This window comes from Camelus dromedarius, chromosome 20 (genome assembly GCF_036321535.1).
Source record: "Camelus dromedarius isolate mCamDro1 chromosome 20, mCamDro1.pat, whole genome shotgun sequence".
NCBI classification, from domain to species: Eukaryota; Metazoa; Chordata; class Mammalia; order Artiodactyla; family Camelidae; genus Camelus; species Camelus dromedarius.
The window spans coordinates 3852005-3869692 of record NC_087455.1 but is presented as its reverse complement, the minus strand read 5'-3'; the positions used below and the strand labels follow the sequence as shown (position 1 = coordinate 3869692).

The 17688-nt window shown below is 49.8% G+C and overlaps 1 protein-coding gene across 5 annotated transcripts in view; it reads right to left on the bottom strand.

Moving 5' to 3' along the window:
• COL22A1 (collagen type XXII alpha 1 chain) overlaps nt 1-17688 on the bottom strand; it is a 213937-nt gene that overhangs the window by 105087 nt on the left and 91162 nt on the right. For all 5 annotated transcript variants that reach the window (XR_004132600.2, XM_031439674.2, XM_031439676.2 and 2 more), the window contains exons 18-22: nt 16269-16313; nt 12038-12082; nt 11737-11766; nt 11414-11467; nt 7658-7711 (exon numbers count right to left, since the gene is read on the bottom strand). Coding sequence is in view for 4 of the 5 variants with exons in the window: in XM_031439674.2 (XP_031295534.1) it covers nt 7658-7711; nt 11414-11467; nt 11737-11766; nt 12038-12082; nt 16269-16313 (228 nt within the window). In the remaining variant the exon portion in view is untranslated. The remainder of the gene's footprint in view (nt 1-7657; nt 7712-11413; nt 11468-11736; nt 11767-12037; nt 12083-16268; nt 16314-17688) is intronic.

Genomic DNA, 17688 nt, shown 5'->3' with positions numbered 1-17688 from the left:
GAGGCTATGAAGAATAAACGGTATAGCAGAATTCTGGCTCCTGAGTCCCTGGAATGGGTGAGAGACCACACGTCAAGTAGATGTGGTTTCAAAACCACTACCTCCCAGCAGTGCCACAGAGATGACGTGAGATGATGCCCACAAAGTGCTCAGCACAAGGTCTGACACTGAGAAACGCATGATGGTGATGGTGATGGTGGTGATGATGGTGATAGTGAAGGTGATGACGGCAATGCTGGTAGCAATGGTGTTGGTGGTGATGATTATGGTGGTGGTGATGATTATGGTGATTGTGATGATAGTAATGTTGGTGATGAAGCGGAGGTGATGATGGCGGTGATGGTGGTGATGGTAATGTTACTGGCTGTGACGGCGGTAGTACTTGGTGGACGTAGTAGCTCTAGAGGTGCTGGACAAAGCAGCAGCTGTACACCCTCTGCGTTCTGGATTTATACTTGGGTGTGGGGATTTGGAAGGTGCTGGCCAGAGTAAGTTCTGTAGCAATAAAGAACTGCTTTACTAACCATAAGCTTGTTTCTTGTCATTTTTCTTTTCTTCTCTTTTAAACTGCTACCCAACACAATGTCTGGATAAATGTCTGTAATTTATCACGAGGGCAGATTTTTCAAGCCATTCTGGATGCCAGGATGCTGAGCAAGACCAATATTTCCAAGACTGCCTATCTGCCCATGGAGAAGAGGGGAGCCTATAAATTCAGAACAGCAATTCCTTCCCAGCCAGGATGAGTTAGCACAGCCATGCGAGGGGCCATCATCAGGTAAAAGGATTGCTTGTGCAAGTGATTCTAATATGTGCCGTATGGTCTTTTTGCTCAGCTCCTGTTCTCCATGCCTCCAAATGTCAAACGTGATTATTTTCTACTGGTTAGAGCTGAAACCAGGTGCTCAGGGAAAACCTAGAGAGTCCTGAAATAAACTCGGGCTTCGTGCCATGATATGAATCAAACAGTAGCCTGCGATCCAAATGATGCTGCTACCATCTGGTAAAGCAGGCAAAGGCCAGAAAAAAGGCTTTGAAAATTGAAAAGTAAAACAAATTCAACCCAGGTTGCCACTGACAAAAGACTTCCGTGTTCCTCTCTCGCAGGTCCACCAGAAACGGGAGCTGATGGGCCTGGCTGCTCGCAGCTCCAAGGGCAGCAGCCAGAGCTTAACGTGACAGGCGTTCAGTGCGTCCGACAGAACGGGCGCTCTCAGTTACTAAGGGCCCTCCCTCTTCCTCGCCAAGGCTTCTGCTGAAAGGGCTGCTAGTGTCTGGCTTAGAACCGCACTGTGTACATGGACACACACACAAACACACACCATCTTAAAGCAAAAAGAGTGAAGTTCTGGAGCCAGGAGGACCTGAGTTCTAATCCCGGCCTCACCATTCACAGTCTGTGTGTCACTGGGGAATCCGGCTCATCCCTTCCATTCTTGGTATCCTCATTTGCACAATGGGATCAAGGCTGCCACATCTCATAGGTCCTTATAGGAATTAAGTGAGAAACTTACGTGAAAAAAAAAGAGCTAAGTGCCTGTTATGCAATGATGATTCAACCAACGTTATTTCCTTCCTAACTTATTTAGTTCTATACATGTGGAGATAGGTTCTGTTTTTGAAATGTGTTTTTAAAGCCAAGGACACAATGGACACCAGGAGACACGGGGGTTGCTCTGTCTTCAGTGAGAAGGGGGACACCATGCTCCACAGGGTCACTTCTTCAGTTCTCAGCTTTTGATAAGAGAGAAGAGAAACCAAAAGATATTAAGAAAATTAAGATATTAAGGAAAGGAAGAGACTGTGCCCAGCCTGTGGGAAGGGCAGTGACAAATCCCTGAGTGACCTGGAGCCAGTAGGTCAGGTAATATTTCTGGACATTCAGTTTTTCACTGTGAGTCTTAAATTTGTCTCTGACTGTGAGAAAAATCTCACAGTCTCAGACATTCCTTCCATCATGACAAGTCTATAGTTTATACATTCCAAATTTTACATTCACTTTAAAGGCCTGACAGCATAGAGTTCTCTTAAGCAAAACTTCTTTTCCCCTCCTTTTTGTCCAGACGGGAAAGATGGTCTCTGGGCTATTTCAGGTGGGACCAGGGTACCAGAGTACCAGAGTAAGATAAAGGGAAAGTAAAAGTGAAGGAACAAAAGAAACCGAGTTTTGCTCTTTAAAATTGTGCCTTCTGGACATACAGACGACCAACAGCACAGGAGAAGGTGCTCAACATCCCTATCATCAGGGAGATGCAAAGCAAGACCTCGGGCAGATGCCACCTCACACTCGTTAGAACGGCTATGACCAAAACGACAAGGACAACAGGTGTCGGCGAGGATGTGGAGAAAAGGGAACCCTTGTACATGGCTGGTGGGGAGGTAAACTGGTGCGGCATGGAGGATCCCCCCCAAAACAGAACTACCACATGAGCCAGCAACCCCGACTCTGGGTGTTTACCCAAAGGAAACGAAAACACTAACCTGAAAAGGCATCTCCACCCCCCTGCTCCCTGCAGCACTACTGACAACAGCCAGGACGCGGCAGCCACCCAGGCGTCCACAGACGCGACAGTGGATAAAGGAAACGCGGCATGCATGCAGTGGAGCCGCATGCAGCCACAAAAAGAAGGCCACCTCGCCATTCACACCACAGAGGAAACCTGAGGGCGTTACGCGAAGTGGAATACGCCAGAGAAAGGCAAATCCCATGGGATCTCACTAATAATGTGGAATCTAAAAAAAATAAAAAGGAACTCATAGATACAAAGCACAGACTGGTGGCTGACAGAGGAGGCAGGCGTAGGAGGTGGAAGAAGCGGGTAAAGGTGGCGCAAAGGTTAAAGAAAAAGTCGGGCCTTCTGTGTTGGAGGACAGAGCCCCGGTGACCAGATGTGCAGTCCTCCCCACGCCACCCAAGTCCAGCCACCCGGAGAGCAGCATTCGTGTGACCCTTGCACCCTAATTGTGAGACCCTCATTACCGCCATTATACGTTTATGCATATTTTATATGCTTATATATATTATTTTCGTATTTATTTTAATGTGTGTATAAAAATACATGCGTTCTAAGTGAGAGGCACTCCTCGAAGTGCTGCAAACACAAAAATACTGTTCTCACAGACTTACATTTTAGTGAAGAAAACAAAAATAAAACAAATTCTCAAGTAAGAAAAATAAAAGTCTTTCACAGAAAACCAGAATAGGCTGGTGTTAGAGTGACAGGTCTATTTTGGGGTGGGTGATTAGGGCACAGAGATTTTTTCTTTTTGAAAAACCAACCTCATGGAGGCTTTTGTGTGTCCAAGGGCCTCGGTGGCCTTGAGCCAGGCTGGTTCTACTTTGGAAAGTTCCAGGTCCAGATGCCACTGCAGCACTGCCCACTCCAGCTGAGAGACACTGCACCCAGACCAGGCTCTCCCCAGCGACCCCCTCAGACAAGCAGGAGGAAACGACAACCTCAGGAACGGTTTCAGTACCTCCTCTGCCTCCGTCCAAGGCGGGGAACCCAGCCAGGCAGCGGGCGCCTAACATCCCCAGCGGGGGTGGGGGCCTGCATCTCCCAGGCTCTGCAGGACACAGATGGGGCGTAGGGTGCCGCGCTCCTGATCCTCCCTTTTCACTACGTCATCGTGGAAAAAGACCAGCTTCGTCCAAAATGAATGTACTCACTTTGCCAGGGACCGCACCACCTGCCTGCTGCTCATCTCTGAAACAAAGCACCCCTCTCCCACCCCATACTTCAGTCTCAGTGTCTCAGCTCCTGGGTCCCCGGGGCTGGTCATCGTCTTGTGCGCTCCCCGTCACAGCCTGAGTGCGCGCCCTGACATTAAGGAGCTCTTCAGAGTGACATTTCAATTGAAGGTGACGAGGAGGAGCCGGCAGATCACCATGAGGGAGGGAGAGAGAATTTTCTGAGTAAGTCATCATTCTGCTTCAGGTCTTCGTGACTCAGACAGAGGCTGCTTCTGAGCCCACACCAACATCACCGTCTGTCTCCGCTCTGTCGTTCCACAGAGAAAGCCACTGACTAGCAACACCCACTGGGTGGAAGAGCTCAAGTCAGGAGATCATCCGTGACAATGGAGGAACAAGCACCCCAGAGACACACGCGGTCACCGCCCTCCGTCCACTGCAGGAAGCAGGCCAAGAGCGCAGCTCTCCCCTGGGCTCCGGCACGCCCTGTACGCACACCCCCACCACCCGGCCTTGTGACTCCTGGCTCTCCACCCCCTGCTGGATGCTGGGTCTTCCAGGTGGCAGGCTCCGCCCCGTCCCCATGTCCTCTGCCTGATATACCTCCCGGTCTGGGACGGATGCCCCTCCCAGCGCTGCCCGGGCCTGGGCCCCACCCTTTCTCTTTGATCTCTGCCATCATCTCCCAATCCGGCTCCTCCCCCTGCAGTCTGTTCTCAACACGACAGCCAGATGGATGTGTTTAGAATGTAAGCCGGGCCACCACCACTTCTGCACCCCAAACCCTGCAGAGAACAAACTGCAACCAGGAACATGTGAGGCAGCCAGGGACACTGTGAACACAAAATGAGCTCACCGTGAAGCTTTCTCGTGGACTCAGGTGGGACGTGGGGATTACGCTTTCTTTCTTTCACGCCCCTTAGCTTTTAGGGGTATACACCGAAATACTTACAGACACAATGATGTGATAGTGTTTGGGACTGCTTCAAGCTGTCCTGGGGGTGGGTGGGGGTGGGGGTGGGTACAAATTACACCCCTTGGCCAGTGACTTGGTAAGTGTTGAAATGGGTTTGTGGTACATGGGCGTTTATTTCACTATTCTATTTTTGTATATGTGTTTTTCATAATAAAACATTTTTGAAAACGCTCAATAGCCCCACATTTCACTCCCAGGAAAAGCCAAAATCCTCACAATGGCCCACAAAGCCCAGCATGAATTGGCTCCCAGTTTCTCGGGCTTTGCCCCCGCCTGCTGGGCCCACGCCTGCTCTACCACACAGGGCTCTCTGCTCAGACACAGCACACCTGCCTCAGGGCCTTGGCACCTGCTGTCTGTCTCCTCTGCCTGGTCTGCTCTCCCCATAAGGCCAGCTCCCTCACCTCCCCAGAATCCACTCAGATAGGACTATCTCAATAGGGCTCTCCTGCATCACTTACTTAAATGCCAATTATTATGTGTTTTTCCCTTGCCTGCCAGAATGTATGCATCTGGAAGGAAGGGATCTTTATTCTTCTCACTGAGGGTTCCACTTACACAGAGCAACCCCTAACACCCCACAGATGCTGAAGAAATGTTTGTTGAATGAACGAATTTGTGGCAGGAAGGAAAAGGGAGGGGGAAAAAGATACAGGGATGGGCTTGTAGAAGAAAAACAGCAAAGACAAGAGAAGAAAAGAGAAACAGAGAAGGGAAAGGACGAGGAAGTGGTCCAGGGTCCCCAGCAGGATGCTGGCAGAACCTGAACTAGAAGCTGTGTCCACGGCCCTTTTACTTAAGCAGATGCACTTCTGAGCTGGATAAAAGCAGATGGACACGAGCAGGTGTCCGGAGACAGGACATCCTTTCTGGGGGATTCGGGGAACTCCCTGATTCTGAATTACTCTCTGCAGTGACCCCCTCAATTCCTGCTGGCATCAACTCACTCCAGCAAGGCCGCCTCAAATGCCACCTTCCCTGTCCCCAGCCCTGCTGCCCTCTCTCCTCTCTCCACCCACAGGCTTCATGGTCCCCACTCAGGCACCCGGGGTATCCGTTCACACGTCTCCAGTCCCCAGGCTGTGAGCTCCTGGTGGTTGAGGGCTTCATCTCAATTCCCGGAGCATCGAGCAGAGTGCCCGTGCTCCGTAAGGGCAGATGTGAGCTTTGCTGACAGACTGACGCGCGGAAGGGAGGAAGGGAGGACAGAAGTCGGGCCCTTGAGAGACAAGGTTTGTGTGTGCGTCCTGGGGGTGCGTCCCCGAGAGGCAAGCGTGGCTGTGCTACCCCAGAGCCTGCCCTTCGAGGAAAAGGGGTGGGAGACCCAGGACTGCTGTGAGGTCTGGCGCTTAGCTGGGGCTCAAGGACTCGATAATACCACACCTACCCTGGCCCGCACCTCCTCTCCACCCTGGCTGCCTCTCTGGGTCCCCTCAGCTCCCCGCTCACGTCTCCAGTCTCAGTGCGTGTCCACTCCCCAGCCCCCACCACAAAGGGGCGCGTGTTACTCCTAGGGTGAGAGGTGTTTCTGGGGAGGGCCACAGCCAGCCCTGGGGAACACATGAATCCCTTCTGAGGTGCCAAGAAGCCACGGCCAAGGAAGCGTGGGCCTCGACAAGCAAGCTCCAGGCAAGGTATGTCCCCTCCCCTGCTTAGTAAGAGTCAATGAAATAAAGATTTTTAAAAACCTTCGCAGTCATTTTTGTATCAGGAGTCCACTCACCAGCTAACACCATACTCGGAACAACACTGGGAGCGGTTCAAGGCAAGATGAAATACGGGTCACCTAACCACCAATCACATGATGCACAAGGCTGCTGTTGTCTCTTAAGACCCTGCCTGAGCATGCTGGGAGAATGAGGCCCGTGACAGCCGCCACATCGTGCTGCCCACAACAGGCCAAGCCCCACACTGGGCACTTTTCCTCACAGCTCAGCCGGCAGGGATGTCTTCCCACTGACAAATTAACAGGCTCAGAGAGACTGGGTGACTGGAAGGGTCACACTGCTGCTGAGAAGCAGAGCTAAGCTTCAGACCTGGGTGCATCTTGCTGCAAAGTCCAGGATCCTCACGCTTTACAGAGGAGCAGGCAACCCGGCTTTGACCCATCTGGTGGATGGGGACTTGGCGTCTGGGGCTGGTGATGCTCAGCGGGCGCTGACACACCCAAGGTCTCCTAGTGGGGTAAGTGACTTCTCCCACCCAGCTTCCCCTCATGACACCTTGCCATGCCCCAGCTAGCCTTCAAAGTAAGTGCCTCTTAGAGTCTTGAGAGTTCAAGATGGTTGTAGGATGCAGAGGTATCTGGAAACCAAAGGAGGACGTTCACTGGTGAATAAAGACAGGCTGAATTTTGTGCTGAGTCATAAAAGCAGGTCACCTGATTTCAGAGCTGAAGATGCACAGTGTGGTCAGAGAGTGTGCCCAACCCCCTTAGACAGCGTGAACCCACAGCAGATCTATGACACTGTCCATCTCACAATCTGGACTAAGACAAATGCTAATTAAATTAAACATGGTAAGAAATTATGATATTAAGAATAATACAGGCTTTTAAAATACCTAATAGCCTACAGGCAGACGTCTATTCTTTTGCTGCTATTTCTTTTTCTCTTTCCTCAAGACTTAGCTCAAACATCACCTTTCAGGAAGCCCTAGCTAGCCCCCAGGTTGGGTCAGTTTCCCCTTCTCTGCGTTCTCTTGGTACTGGGCTTCCTTCTGCTGGGGCTCTGACCACACGGGGATGTGAGTTTCCGTACACCTGACTCATGGCAGACACAGACTCACCTCCAGGAGATGACCCAGGACTCAACTCAAGGCTGAACACACAGTCCATCCTCAATCATCTTTGATGAACTCAATCAAATTCCAATATTCATTCCACTCTCATGAGACAGGCATCATCTGCTCTCTCTGAGCTGCTAAAATGGGGAGGGGGTGCAGTGTGGTTGAGTTGGGGCATCAGGAAGGAAAGACAATTTACTTACTCGGAGACCTTGCAAACCAGGAGGTCCGTCCTTGCCTTCCGGACCCGTAAGCCCCTTTAGGAGGAGGAGAAGGGGAAAAAAGGAGAGACAGATGATGGTAAATACAAAGTAAACACTGCAGGATATACTTTGCTCCCTCACTCTCACTGGATGGGAAAATACCATCCCATTCTATGGGGAAACATTCTAAGGGGGAAAGCATCCTGCTCCCGCAAATCTGTAACACTTTAAAAACACGTGCGTCTATCTGATCTAATTAGGTATGCTTAGTGACCCAGATACAGGCACTGTCATCCGTGCTTCAAAGGTGAGTACAGTAAGGATCAAGTGCTCTGCATGAAGTGCACACGAAAGACAGGTCTGGAACCCAAGTGTCTTTAGCTCTAATCCTGGTGCCTTTTCCCCTACATCTTGCTGGCTTGGTGATAACTGGCTTGGGTTATCTGACTCTCAGTAAACAGTGATATGCAAGATGACAGTCTGGACAAGTAGATGAAATTGTTTATGAAAGAGTAATTTCCATTAAGCAAGGAAAACTGGTGCAGGAAGGGGTCACACTGATCTAATTACAATCCTGCCCCCTAACCTGCCACTGTGTATCTGCTGTCTGAACTCAGACAAGTCCCTTGACATCCCTGAGCCTCAGTTAACTCAATACCCAAAGTGAGGATAATATACTGACCTACTGAGTGGCTGTGAGGACCGCATGAACCGTGGGTACAAACGCCCTGACACAGCACCTGGACCTCCTGACAGCGCCCTGATTTACACTCGGATGTATACTGATGTCACCTAGAACATGGCATGGAATGTGACTGGGAAAATGCAAAATTCAGCTCTAACTGTGACTCTATCACCAATTTTATGGGTGAATTTGGGCCAGAAATTCCCTCTCTGCACTTGAATTTCCTCATCTTCATTAAACATACAACAGCTACCATTGCCAAGTTTTGCATAATTATTAAGTATTGCAACTGCACTTAGGTTTAATGTCTTTTCTCTTAATAACAGCATAAAAATGAATACATGTATGAACAAACTGCAGTAATTAAAGGTTTAAATCTCCCTTCCTCACAAGGATTATTCCAGTGAGCTTGGGGCACACATACAAGGGAAGACTGTGCGAGGTGAGTTTGCATTAAGCATCAAGAAATGCCTTGCATTTGATCTGCCCAGCTGGCCTTTCTTCCTTACTCTCAAGCAGACATTTATAAAGCTACCAGAACCTGCTTTATCTTGGGGAAAGAATGAAAAGATGCCTGCTTCCTCCACAACTCCAGCATTTGGATGCATCTGGATGCTCCACGCTGTTTCCATTTCGAGAATGGGACACATTTTCCTCTCCCTGGGATTGCTAAACACAAACTCAAAATTTTCCATTCTCAACAGAAGCCACTGAAGCCAGGTTCTCGATTTGATGCAACCCAATGAATATTTAGGGAGCGACTACTCTGCAGAAAGCCCTGAGCTAGGTGCTGCTGGGGATTTAAAAAAAAAAACAAAAAGAGGCAGAAATAACAATTGATATCAGTATTGGGCTTACTAAGGCTTCGAGAACAGTGCTTTCTGTATCAACTCACTTAACCCTCACAGCACGTTTATGTAGGAGATGATGTTGATGATGATGACCTCCAAGTAAGGAATAAAGCAGAAGAGGACACAACAGCTAGAGTGATGTCATCAAAGACCCAAAGCTACTTGGTGGATGAAATGGGACATGAAACCAGATGTTCTGGCTCCTGGCCCCAAGTGCCTTCTGTGGCCGTATCGCTCGTTATGAGCTCATACTGCAGTCAGGTCTCACTCGATGTCCCTCCTGAATACCTGTTGCGGGGCCACTCCTCCATAAGCAGGTATTAAGTTCCCACCGTGTGATAAACCCTGTGGATTTAGAGACGGGAGAGACACTGGCCTTGGCCTTAAGAACCTTACAGCCCTGGCCTCTCATCAGAGTCCCCCACTTCCCACAAGGTCTTAGGTAGGCTGTTGGGGTTTTGAACTCCTTCCAAGGGACTTTCATCCTCAACACCATGTATGGCACTAAATCCCGTTCTATCAAGAGCATCTAGCCCAGAGGCCATCTTCAGGACCCTGGACAGCTCCACCGCGATGTAGGGTTGGCATAGTCTGCTGTTTCAATGTACTGCGGGCTCAGGACCCTCTCCTTATCCTGTACAATGGGCTGCAGGAGTGACACACGCAGAGAACTGTCATTAATCACCTACAGGTTTCAAGTGTTTACTCACTATGATTTCTTTTCCATACTTCTTTCATTAAACTATGAGATCAGTCCATGAGCTCCCATCCCTGTATCTCCAGTCTTAATATCTCACTTGATATAAAGTAGGTGACTACAAATGTTTGAAGTTTCTCTCACTCCATCATTCACCATAATAAATTTACATAAAGGGGAGGGCTGCCCATTATTACATTTCAGATCCCAGAGAGACAGGTCAAGGGCTGGGCACTGTTACGTTCTTATTCCTTAGTGGGAGACATGAAGTAAAGTAATTCTCCTTTGTATGTCTCAGAGGAGGTATTGCTGCCTGATGCACTCAGGGGTGAAACGAGCTTGGGCTGGACAGTCAAGACAAATCTGAGTTCCAAGCTCAGTTCTGCTTCTTAGCTGTGTGACCGTGTGCAAGCTACTTAACACCTGTGCACCAACGTCTTCACTGGCAGAAGAAGAAAAATAACTTCACCCTTGCAAACGAAATATGCATATGTGTGCATATAAAATATACTACAGCACAGTCAGTACTTGCCAGTCGTGGATCTGAAATACACGTGCATCTATGCATGGAGAGGTAAATACTGAGAGCACCGTGTGTCATCTACTTTAAATTTCTCAACATTGTAGTAATGGCAGAGAGCTCTGGAAACCAAGCTATGGGAAGGCTAAGCAAGGTATCTAAGGTTACAGAGACAGGAGCTAGCTTCTTCTGACACAAACTTTTTGAAATTATTCTAATTCTACTGGAATGAAACATCTTCCAAGTTTCTTCTAGTCTCACCCCAGCAAATCCATGCACATTTATCCTCATGAGGAAAGGGCCTCGCTGGCTTAATGTAACTCTGACTTGCGGACATTTCAAAATAAGAGTTGCCTTATTTTCTTCAGTAAAATGCAGTAACTTGAAAGAAGCAGTGGCATGTTTCCAGGAAGAGCACGGTTCAATGACTGATCTCCGGACTTTGCTGTACTCTTATTAACTATTCCTGGCATCTGAACTCACATCAAACATGATCACAGAGTCCCTTTGAATAGCCTCTTCCCAAATGGTTATTTACACATCGTTAAATTCTTAACAGAGGGAGAAACCAAAGGCTGAAGTGTTTGGAGCCACCACAAAGTCAGTGTTCACCAGAGACACGGGAAAACCAATGTGCACTGGCAATGAGTCAGCTGGCACTGAAGTGTCCAACGTTTTTATTCCATTTTATCCAAAAAGGAACTACGGCACCAGACTGAACACCAGCAACCCCAACCCTGGCCTGTCTGGGGCTGGGGGCTCTGGGGGCAGGCTGCCCGGGCTTCAGTGCGGCTTCCACACTTGCTAACAGCCTTGCCTGTGCCAGGGAGCTCAGTCCTCAAGGCTCAGCTTCCCCCTGTGCTAGATGTGGACGACACCCCGTTCACTCGGGCTGACGGGATGAGCTTCCCAAATGACACAGCGCTCATCGGCAAGAACGGCTACTATTTTTCAGACCCAGAGGTCTTCAGAGCAGACCCAGGGCTGGGCAGGGATGACTTACCGGAGCTCCTGGCGGCCCAGGTGGGCCCTGGTGACCTCGTGGTCCTGGGGCACCCTGGTAACACAAGCCAAACCCGCATTAGCCACGACTCCCCCTCCACGTGACCCGGGCCACCCCCATGACCCTCTGCTGACTCCGAGTTTCCTCCCAGAGTTCTGAACAGGGACCCAGAGACACAGGGTGGGGATCTGGCAGAAAGTCAGCTTGGCCCATCTCTGCAAGGCCCCATCTGAGCTCAGCAAGCAGTTTCACCCCCATGGCCATGGCCTTTCTATTTCTGCTCCCACCCGAAAGCCCCACGAGAGGACCCACTTGCCTCTTACCTGCTCACCCTTCAGGCCCTCTCTCTGCACCTGAGGGACAAACAAGATGTCAGCAAAGGTGGTGGCATTTTCTTAACAGGCAAGCTCTCTCCACTCCATTCAGGGTATTTACACAGCATGCTGTAAGGCAGCCATTTCCGACTTTTCTCTGATTTTATCCCATTTTTAGCATGCAAAGCCTTGAATCCAGCTCCTGTCCTCCGAAGAGTTCCACCTCCTTCTTAGGGGCAAGGACTCTCCCAACTACACAACTACATCAGTGCTTGCGTCCACAGTTCCACCCACCGGTGACTTCACTTACCACAGCGCCCGGCACACCAGGAGGTCCTGCGGGCCCCACAGCCCCCTGCGGAGACATGACAAACACTGCAACAGAGTGAACCTTTGCCACCTTCTCCTGCTGTTCCCCACCCCTTCGAGGCCCTTGCTTACTCATGCAAGTCCTCAGGACCACTTCCGTCTGAGCTCCACCACACACGCCATCACGCCCGGTCTTACCGCCTTCCTGTAACCGGCTCAAATTCTCTTTATCTAATTCTTATCTCTGCGTCAAGATCGCAGGAGCCTTGTTTTCTCTTAGGTGCCTCTCCAGCCGGGTGCCTCAATTTGACTGGTGCTTTTCACAGCTTTCTGCTCAAGAGCATCCCTCGGTCCCCTGTTCAGTGGGCGCCTGCTTGCACCAGCGCTGCATTAGGTGCAGCAGGAGCAGGGGTTAGCGCTCACAGAGCAGCCGCTGAGCCGAGTCCGTGGTTCAGCACGTGGTCAGCGTTCATGTTAAATGAGTAACACAAATGCTGTGATGCCCCCTGCCCCTTTTCAGCAGGTCGTGACACACAAAAGGCTTGTTCTCTGTCTCCTTCTCTTTATCACCTGGTCATCAGGGCTCTGATGGCTGTGGCTGGGTCAGATTTTCCGGAGTGTGGGTTCACCTGGGGCGTATTTTTTGACCGTGGCAACAGAAAAGCCTCCACTGCTATTACTCCAGTGCCTCAGAGCTGAGACAAGGACACTGCCTGGGGCCAACGTCCCCACACATGGCTTAGAGTTGTAACTCCTCATTCTCCCTAGAGGCTTGCTCAGGGAGCACAGGACGCATTCACAAACTACCCCTGAATAAGCTGGCAAAGAGTAGACGAGTCGCTGAATAAACAGCAAAGCGAGCTGTTAGCTCCTAAGGCTCAGAAGGAAGAATAAATGACTCAAGGCACATCTGTCGCCCCCACGGCACCCGAGGCTCTGGTTTCTGGACGGAGCGTTTTCTCTGACACCAAAACTGACATCTCATTCACAATTCTGATGCTCCCACTGCTGCCCAAGGTTGGAAAACTCACATCTTTACGTAGCATCAGGTGCCTCCCTAAAATCTCAATTAGTAATGTTTCTTTTTTTCAAATAGACCTTACTTTTTAGAGCAGTTTTAGCCACACAGCAAAGTTGCGTGGAAAGTACCGAGTGGATAACCAGAGTCAATTTTCCCCGCCAACCCTTCCTTCCCGTGTTGCACATGCAATGACCAAGCCCTGCCTCAGAAACATGTTTGTGTTCCAGCTTTCCCCTGCATGGCACCACCGCCCACACACACACACGTGCACACATATGCTCATGGGTTGCATTTTTTACCATTCTCTATCCTCTCCAGACACTTCCACGGCGTGTATGCATGCCCAGCTCCATGCACACAGAGCCCAACTTGGCTATCTCATCTCCATTTCTCACTGTGACTTGGGGTGTGGCTCTCACATGTAAATTTACACATAAATGAGAGAGTTGTGTGTGGCTGAATAATGAGGTTCATAACTTGGAGGTTCACAACTGCATCTTTCCTTTTTTATTTACACCATGCTTCATTATTACATTTATTTTGTTATTTCCTTGTTGCATTTCTCATTATTATTATTACATCACAAAAGTGAATTTCAATAATAGTTATGAAATCAATTAATCAACGCATGTTTTCTCACCTGCACAGGTAATGTTACAGACTGCGAGATCAAATGCCCTGAAGTATTAACTCATTATTAAGGATAACCAAGATCCTCCAGTCCGTCCATAATAATCATGTGCATACAGCTGATGGACATTGCACCATTTTTATCTGCCAGGCCTTGTTCCAAGGACTTGAAGTGGGTTCAATATTTTCCTCTCAGATACTATCCTATCTTAGAGATGAGGAAACTGAGGCACAGAGATGTTCAAGGTCAAAAAGCCAGGAAGTGACAAATCGTCTGTCCCTGAATCATTCTTTCCACTATGTGGGTGTCACATTTTTGCAAAAATCTGTTTTATCCATTGTGCTAGGTCAGCCTCCCAGGTGGCCCCCAGTGGCCTCCCTCCTGGCATTCACACCCTGTGCAGTGACCCCCCGAGTGTACCCATGTGACTATGTGGCCAACAGCATGCAGCAGAAGTGATGGTGTGCATGTCTAAGATGGAGTTATAAACATGACTGTGGGTTCCACTGTGGAACCGCCCACCCAGCCCTGGCCCCAGACCACTCACCACACACTCTAGGGGAGGCAATTTCCACTTCTGTGAGCAGCCCCACGGAGAGGCCCATGTACTCAGGCCGACAGCCTCCAACGACCCTGTTAATGAGCCTGAAAGCGGCTTCTTCAGCAGAGACAAGTACATCCTGGTGGCCACCTGACTACAGCCGCATGTAAGACCCTGAGACAGACAGGCCCAGCCGTCCTGGTCTTAGATTCCTGGCCCTCAGAAGCTGGGTGAGACAACCCGTTGTTTCACACCTCTCAGGTTCAGGATGATTTGTTATGCAGCAGGAGGTAACTAATACAACCATGGGGTCAATCCATTAAAACTCTAAGTACAGTTTAAGTAGAGAATCCCCTGATACTGAGGCCTGCGGTGCAACATCGCATGGGCAGTTAAGGTCTACAGCCACTGTGGCATCTCGAACACACCACTTTTCTGGGCCTCTGTTCTCACATCTGTAAAGGGAGGGGGATTTAAAAGACCAGCTCTATGGTTCCAATGACTTTCTCAAATTGCAAAGTATCTAAGACCTGCCCCAGCGATGTTCCCTCGGGATGAGTGGAGAGGCGTCATAGCACCAGAGAACCGCTCGTTTCTGCGCTATTCCAAAGAACGACCCGATCACACGTGACCCGTCCCCCGTCTTCCCCCTTCTGCTGCACTCAAGTTTCCTAAACCATGAGAACTCAGCTGTTTCCCAACCAGGAGGGGCCAAAAACCTCTACAAGTGAGGTGGAAGCTTGGAATTTATAATAGACACACCCAGACAGGCAGTAGCAGGAAAGAGCTGTCACCTGGATCCAAACCTTCATTCGCTCTTAGTGACTTGAAATAAAGGACTTATTTTAGGATTTAGCACCCCGTTAAGGGGCTGCAAGAATACATTAGAACCCTGACAGCAGGGTAAGATAACAATGTAAATCTAAAAGTACCGAGACAGAGAGAGAATAATTAACTCAGCTAGAACTGAACTGACCGAGCAAGCTGGGAAGATACCAATATTCTCCAGCCATCGTTCCTAAACGGAGGCTCTTAGAGCCCGCAGGTCTATTTATTTACTTGTAACCTACCCCCGTTGCTTCTGTAAGGAGTTCAGCAGTCTTCTTCTTTCCTTGTTTTCAGCTCGTGCTGAAGACTAGTCTGAGTTGGGCACTGCCCTCCCCCAAACTCTGCAGTGTGACGCTGAGCAGCAGGGACACGCTCTGGTCTCGACCTCCTTGGCTGAGCGGGACTCCTGCTCTCCCGGCCCCGCCCCAGCGGTTTTCAAACCCCAAGTCTGACGTCTTCCCTAAGGGCCTGTCTGAGCATCTGGGGGAGACTCTTTCTCCTGTCCTCAAACACAGGGCTGTCTCCCATCAGCCCTCCTACAGTCGTCCAGGACACACCACACCAGCTTAGCTTCCCTCCGTCACCCTGAGCGCCCGGACGGGTATCCTCGTCACATACGTTTTCACAGCGCGTCATAATTTGCAAAAAGAAAAAAAAGTTCACACACAGTTCTTTCAGTCGGGATACAGAAATTCTAAGCAGCAAATTCACTGACTTAAGCCTTGCTGGAAAAAAATGCTCTAAAATAGATGACCAGCAGGCTGAGATACAACCTTCATTTTGCTTATGAAATAGTTAGCACATTTTCAGGATTATAATTCTGGTAAAAAAAAATTTAAATGTTGCAATGGAAAGAGAAGGAGAAAAGGAGGACGAGGGAAGGGCATTTGTAAGATTTTTTTTGTATTTGTTCCCAGCCTTAGTCCAAAAAGCAATTTAAGTAGCACAAGATTTTAATATGTCTGGATAGTATATAATAGGGATTTTTGTTTGTTTTTTAATGGATTTTTAATCTTAAAGAAAAAACATGCTTTAGTGCAACAACCAGAAACTTCTTGTTAGCTGACTCCTGGTGCCTAACTCGTCACTCTGTCTTCACTCTGTTCCCCAAACTGCAGCCTGCGCCCCCCAACAACACACACACCAGCCCTGACTGCTCAGCTCACACACCTGCTCGTCCAGAGCCCCCTCCCACCCAGGGCCTGGCTTACCTTCTCTCCCTGGGGCCCTGGCACGCCGGGAGGGCCGGGTCTTCCCTGGAGGGAAGAAAGGCAAGGTCAGGGGCAGTGAGCGGAGAAGGCAGGGGTTGAGGGCGACGCACCTCCAACTGCAACAAGGCTTCTCCCCAGAAGACACAGTCCGCCTTGGACAAGACTTCCCAGACTGTGCTTATGGCTAGAAAGTTCTTCCTCAGCTAACCTGCCACCACATCTCCCTGTGGTCCCCTCTGGACTCACACTGGCACTGGAGTGGAGAGCGCATTCTGACCCAGCGAAGGACCCTTCCTGAGGGACGTGAGGGACACATTGGAGACACTCTGGGAAGGAGGCTGGAAGAAAGCAGCCGAGAGCTGCTCAGAGCCGGGGGAGCGCGGAGGGCCATGCCTGTGGTGCCACATGGAGCCCTCAGGGCGCGCTGGGGCCCAGAGCCTCCGTGGCTGAGAAGGCAGGAAGGGCTGCCTGGACTCTGGATCAGGAGGCGGTAATCAGGCAGGGACAACCAAGGTCCCAGCGGGCTGGCACAGCGACGCCCAAGTCGCACCTAATCCTCTTCGGTGTTCCCACAGGGAGGCCTTCCAGGAGCAGCTCCGACGAGCCCGGGCATTTAAAGCTCCACTGGAGCGGGAAGTAAGGAGGGGCCCAGGGGCCACCCCTCCCTGGGGGCCCTCCTGTGGGTCGCCTCCTGGAAGTGGGGAGGGATCGGAGGGCAGCTGGACGACCAGAGGTAACCCTGGTGATTAGTGCTTTTCGCAGGGATTCACCTAGAGGCACGAGGAGAGACGCATTCGGAGACACAGGAGTCCTCTCGCTTCTCTCTTACTGCAAACAGCAGAGATCTGGACAGAAGCTACATGTCCCGCCACAGGAGAAGGCGCTCCGTGGCTCTCACTTGGCCTGGCCTTCTGCGAACCCTCCGCCCGCCTTCAGGCCGTCAGGACTGTACCCATTTGCTCGTTGACTGCTTTTCGGCTACTCTTTTGTGGAAGGGGCGTTTCTTTCTTGGCCATCGTCACCATGTGGGCATTTCCAGGGCTAACAGCCAGGACTGGCACAGAGACGGCCCACAGTGAATCAGCAAAAGTGAATAAACTGTGGCACATTCGTACCATCGAGCACTAACTGGTCATCCGGGTCACACCGTTGGAGAACAGTTAAGAAAACAGTTACATGTTTACGATGTAGGGTTAAAGGAAGGGGGCAAGATGGGAAAGGTATGATTCTAATTTGTTAAATCACAATAAATATAAACCAAGATGTTATTTTGGGTGATGGGATTAACCATAAATTTAACTTATATTAATATAGTATGTTAAAGTTAGTGTATTTATTATAATGAATTCATGTATCAAATATAATTTGTGTATTTAATCAATTCATCATCTATCTACTAATAATATAAGTATATTCATCG